Source organism: Salvia splendens, chromosome 4, assembly GCF_004379255.2.
Source record: "Salvia splendens isolate huo1 chromosome 4, SspV2, whole genome shotgun sequence".
Taxonomy (NCBI): domain Eukaryota; kingdom Viridiplantae; phylum Streptophyta; class Magnoliopsida; order Lamiales; family Lamiaceae; genus Salvia; species Salvia splendens.
The window spans coordinates 24,789,761-24,795,735 of NC_056035.1; the positions used below are offsets into that span (position 1 = coordinate 24,789,761).

Below are 5,975 nucleotides of genomic sequence, written 5' to 3' on the forward strand. Positions count from 1 at the left end.
TATATATTTTTTTATAGAATCTTTATTGAGGAGAGGAAAGCTTTCCGATTTGCGAAAGATACTTCTAGTTTCTTCATGAGTCCTTATTGAAAAGGCGGTCCTAAAATCTATAAGTCCTATATTATAAAAATTTTCAACCTTTTCTTTGGGGATACTCCAATCTGAGTAATTAATGGGTGCATGAATCTCATTACTTGAAACAATATTTTTATCATATTTCTTTTCAGTTTTGGGTCTTAACAGGTTTACCAATTTACTGGCCATGGACAAACAGAGGGATAAGGGTTTTTAAAAGGATCTGTTTTAGTAGAAAGAAGCTGGTCGCAGGGGAACACTATACGTGGAACACCTAAATTCAAGGCTTACCAACCGATTTACAAGTTTACCAATCCTGAATTCCAACGCTTCTTTTACTAGGTTCAGATCTAAAAAGGTCCGAACGAGATGGCCCAAACGCCGGAAGCCCCAAATGTAAAGCAGCCATTTTCCGGCCAAGCTTCCCCCAAGATGATGAGGAAAGTTCTACCTTTCCTCACTCTAAACAAGAGGCTGAAAAAATGCAAACCGAGGCACTTCCTGGCACCGGCGACACTTCCAAGCTCCTGACCGCCGACCATGAACACGGCGGGATGGCGGGGACCACCGGCGAGGACATGCAAATAGTACCATTTGCCGGCCAAGAGACGTTGGGAGAGTCTAGCATGGGACAAACCGCCTTGAAAGTTGTGGAAGTCAACTTACCCGAATTGGTAGTGACACCAAATACACTTTCCGAATGCCGCCAAAATGTTACCCATTGTGCAGCTAGCGTACCTAGAGTCGGCGGAGATGCTCGACTCCATGGTGACTCAACCGCTACTCACCGGCAAGGCTCCGATTGAAGACCAACCGACGAATGCCCAACCCACCTCCCTCCCATGGATAGCCGACCCTACGGTAACCTTACCTATGTCTAAGAGCAACACATACTATGAGGATTTCCCACCGCTTGAACGAGGGAGGATTCAGAAGATCCGGGATACCTATGAAAGTGGCTCGGCGCCTCCTTTGTCGAGTTCGAATACTCTTTCTAGCCAAGGCGCTTCGGCGCATGTGTCTGCAAACACTCCTGCACCGGCCGAGCGTAGGTAAGCCAAGGATGGAGAGAAGACTTTGGGCACCGTCGACATGCCGAGGTCTGAGGATGGAAGGGATGAGATGATTCGAGGTTGCGATAAGCCGGGGAGGCCTGAAACGTTTGGCCAGCCGAAAAGGAATTCACACTTGGCCGGGGGAGATAGTACCGGGATCCCTCCCCCGAAACAGGTGTCGGGACGAGTGTGACTCCACCAGCTAGGGATCATCATGGCCCGAGGGAGGCTGGTGCCATGCCGAAGACCGTTGCGGACATGGTTAGGGGGAAGCCGAGTAACGAGGGGCCACAAGTGTTCATCCCTGAAAAAATCCAAAACATCGGATATGCAACCACCTCGAACAGTATTCCGGCCATCTACTTCTCGGGAGCCGAAACACAAAAATTGGCGACGTCCCTTGGCCACGCCATCGTAGGTAAATTCTCACATTCCATCCCGGCCTCTTATCAAATTCAGAAAGCACTAGATAACATTAAATTCTGCCGAGGCTTTTCGTGGACTTATATTAATGCCAAACATACTCTCATACAATTTGAGGATTTGGCGGACTATGCTCGTTTGCTTAGCGGCCCTAAAGATACTCCGGTTTGGTATATTGATCGACACCCGATGAGGGTTTTCAAATGGTCCTCAGATTTTGACGCCTACTGCGAGTCCCCCATCGCGGCAATTTGGTGCAACCTAATCGGCCTCCCTATACACTTGTATGATCAAGCGGCACTCTTCGCCATCGGCAAACTCCTTGGCACGCCAATCCAAATTGACCGAGCAACCGCCAATAGGATGCGACTCTTGTTCGCTCGCCTTTGCATCGAGATTGACATATCCAAACCGCCACCCGAAGAAATCATCCTTGATATTTGTGGACGTGAAACGATGCAACAAGTTAAGTGGGATAAAATCCCATCATACTGTCGGGAGTGCAAGCATGTTGGGCACAAGAGCGAGGTATGCTATGCGATGGGGAAGACAGAGAGGCCGGCCAAAAGAAACTACAACTATCCCGCCCAAGAACAATCAAACCGTGGATCCTAAGGAGGCAAAGACAAGCAAGATCAATCGAAGCAAACATCAAATTCCAATGAATAGAGATATCAAGGGAAACCGAAAGGACCTAAGGATCAGCCGAATGGAGGGAAAGGACCAAAAGAACCTGGACCGACGGAGTGGCATGGGCCAGATATCATGGGTGAGCTACAAAACACACGCGACGAGAATCCATGCACCCAACCCGAGGGTGAGGGCATCCCCTCACATGCAAGATTTGACTGAAGCTTTGGTAAAGCCGGGGGATATACCTCTCATGAGGAGGTAGATGGTGACAAGTCGAGGGAGTTTTCATTTCAACGACGAGGTGCGTTCACAAATTGGCGCTGAGGCTCGCATAGCGCATCAAGGGGGTCTTCGACGAAAGGCCAAAATATCCAAGGGACGATGGGTCTCCTTAGCACCAATCAATACTACTCCCTCATGGAGAATGAAGACTTCTCAATGGATTATGGTGACTATGGCGGGGGAGGGGAAGATGCTCGGGACCCTTGGCCCAACATCGAGGACTCTGATGAAATCCTCATGATCATGAACGAGGATCCTTGTCAAGTACCGGACAATCTCCAAATGGTGGAATTCTAAGGGGACCTTTCACGGTCACCGGGTACGTTAGGGGGATCGTGAATGCGCCAACCCAAAACGTCCTTAAAAGATTAATTAAATCTCATAATATCCATTTTCTTGCAATATTGGAGCCGTTCACTATCCCTAACCCGGAGAAATTTTCCAAGATGTTGGGGATGGCTTACCAAGGCATGAATGTTAATGGGAAGATTTGGATTTTTGTGGAAGAGGGGGCAAGCTTTAAAGCCGAGTGTGACACGGACCAGGTTCTACATGGTCGGTTCGTATCGCCTCGCTTGGCTAATCACATAAACTTGTCCGCGCTCTATGCAAAATGCACGAGGGGCGAGAGGATTCAACTTTGGGATAAAATAAGGGTGATCTCGGTAATCACGGAGGACACTCCTTGGATGATCGGTGGCGATTTCAACACCATCCTCATGCCCCATGATAGAGCTGGAAGCGAGACTAATCGCCAAGCCGAGATGGTGGACTTCGCGCAGACCATTGAAGACTGTAGGGTGCTTGACCCGGGCTTTGACGGCTCGGATTTCACGTGGGCTAAGAATGGCCTTATCGAAAGGCTAGACAGGGTGTTAGTGAATGAACCATGGGCACAAAACTTCAAAGTTACTAGGGTGACCAACCTTCCTTGGGTTTCTTCGGATCATGGGCCCGTGCTGGTAAGGTGCCGAATCCCAAGTAACCATTCGGGGGGCCGACCATTCCGGTTCCAAAATATGTGGGTTAGACATGAAGGGTTCGCCGACCTGGCTCGAGAGGATTGGATTCAACCGACCGGGGCCGAGGGATTACCTAATTTTCAGATCAAGTTGGCAAGAATAAAGAGGGCCTTCAAGGAGTGGAACAAGTCTTTGGGAATATTCACGAAAACCTTAGAGATATGGAGGAGAAAATAGCGGCTGCCCAAGACGACTTTGAGGAGAGACCATCGCCGGACAATAGGGTCGTAGTTAACAGATGCATTGCCATGTACATTCGACTTCTCAAGATGGAGGAAGATTTCTGGAGGCAAAAGGCTACTTTAAGATGGCTGGTGGATGGTGACAAGAACACGAAATTCTACCAAAGTTGGGTCAAACAAAAGAGAATCCGGATGCGCATACACACGATCAACGTTGAGGGTAGGGAAGTATCGGATGACGCGGAGATTAGGAGCTCGGCGGTCGAGTTTATTCAAAATCTCCTAGCCTCGGGCCCCCTCTCGCTCATGGAGCCGGACCTGAGCCTAATTCAACGTCTTCCGACCTCGGCCGAGGTGGACGCCCTCCCGGATCCGCCTAATGCAGAGGATGTCAAAAAAGCCATATTTGCTATCTCCAGAGATAGTGCACCGGGCCCGGATGGATTCACAGCCACTTTTTACCAAGCTTGTTGGGAAACGGTTGGGGCAGATGTAGTGGCGGCAGTTAGACAGTTTTTTGGGGGAGCGTTCCTACCATGAAGCATCACGGCCACGAGCATTGTGCTCATCCCAAAAACTCTGGTACCCGTCTCGTGGAGCGACTACCGACCCATCAGTCTTTGCAATGTTTCTAATAGGATCATCACTAAAGTCCTCACAAAACAGCTAACTCCCCTCCTTCCACAAGTTATCTCACCAAACCAGAGTGGCTTTGTGAAGGGGCGCCTATTACATGATAGTGTCCTCTTGGCGCAAGAGATGTTCCATGAACTACCTAGAAGTAATCCGGCCCCCAATGTGGCGGTCAAGATTGATATGGCTAAAGCTTATGACCGTGTACAATGGCCCCTCTTGATCAAGGTGGTGGACCGAATGGGTTTCCCGGGCGGGTGGATATCCATGATTGTGAGGTGCGTGGGATCATGTTGGTTTTCTGTCTTGATTAATGGAGTCCCATCCGGGTTTTTTAAATCCTCTCGTGGCCTTAGACAAGGCGACCCAATCTCACCGGCCTTATTTGTGATTGCCGCGGAATATCTCTCGAGGGCATTGGATAGACTCATCCTAGGGAGAATAGAGATGACCTTCAAGGCCAGCCGAGGTTGCATGGAGATTAGCCACTTGGCCTACGCCGATGACATTGTTATTTTCACACAAGCGGCAGAGGTGCCCCTTAGGCGACTGAGAGCTTGTCTCGACGAATATGCGGGTGTTTCAGGACAGCAGATCAATCTTGCAAAACGCAACTTCTACATTGCAGAAAAACATGAGAGGAATGCGGATCTAATCCAGACCGAGGGCGGCTTCTCACGAGGTACTTTCCCCTTCCTATACCTTGGAGTCCCCATCTATCGTGGTGTTAAGCGGACAGATATGTTCATGTTCCTACGGGAAAAGATTGCCGTGAGAGTCTCGGGCTGGGCTCACCGCCACTTATCCTTTGGAGGAAGGCTTACCCTTATCAAAAGCACCCTTGAAGCAATCCCGCTCCATATCTTCCAAGCCATTGAGCCAACTTCCGGGGCGCTTAAACAACTGGACCAACAGATGGCTCGTTCCTTTTGGGGGTCGACAACTAAGAAGAAAAAGACACACTGGATTGGCTGGGATCAGATTTTCCTTCCCAAGGCTGAAGGAGGCCTCGAAATCTGTAAGTTCAGGGAGGTGCTACGTGCTTTCAACATCAAGCTTTGGTGTAGGTTTCGGGAGCAAAACTCACTATGGGCTAAGTACATGATGGCCAAATACTGCCACAAGGCCTCCCCACTCACCACGAGGGCTTCGGGTAGAAACAGTACGACATGGAAGAGACTTGTGAAGGCTCGGGCACAGGCACAACCGCACATCCGTCGGGTGGTTGGACAAGGGAAACTATATTTTTGGGATGACTTGTGACTCGGTGATACCCCCTTACAGGAACTTTGCCTTGATGAAAGGGATGATCCATTAATATTTGTTGCGAACTTCATCACGAATGGGTCTTGGAACGAGCCTAAACTCCGCTTGCTACACACCCAGGCCGGACTATCGCACCAGACATACCGAGATGGACGTTGTCTCGAACAGGGGATTTCTCTCTACGGACGAATTTGTTTTTGTCGTACTGGCTGAAAAACTCTCAATCATATTATCAAAAAACAGGAATGTTAGGTGATAGTTATCAATCCAACATAAGAAATTACTGTAATGGATGGAAAATTGGAGATGACTTTTATAAATGTTCTAACTGACAACGATGCCCTAACAACATTCGCAAAACATTAAAAATAACCCAAATTCTAAACCTAGCATTGGGTTCAAAT

General features: G+C 48.9%; 1 protein-coding gene across 1 annotated transcript; it reads left to right on the top strand.

The window, feature by feature from the left end:
* Positions 1 to 1,388: 1,388 nt before the first annotated feature.
* Positions 1,389 to 2,168, top strand: LOC121800869. The gene has a single exon (XM_042200361.1). The coding sequence runs from the start codon at positions 1,389 to 1,391 to the stop codon at positions 2,166 to 2,168; it is 780 nt and encodes a 259-aa protein (XP_042056295.1).
* The last annotated feature ends 3,807 nt before the right edge of the window (positions 2,169 to 5,975 follow it).

Coding starts and splice junctions, on each gene's coding strand:
- LOC121800869 (XM_042200361.1), top strand. CDS start 1,389: ATGGTTAGGGGGAAGCCGAGTAACGAGGGGCCACAAGTGTTCATCCCT.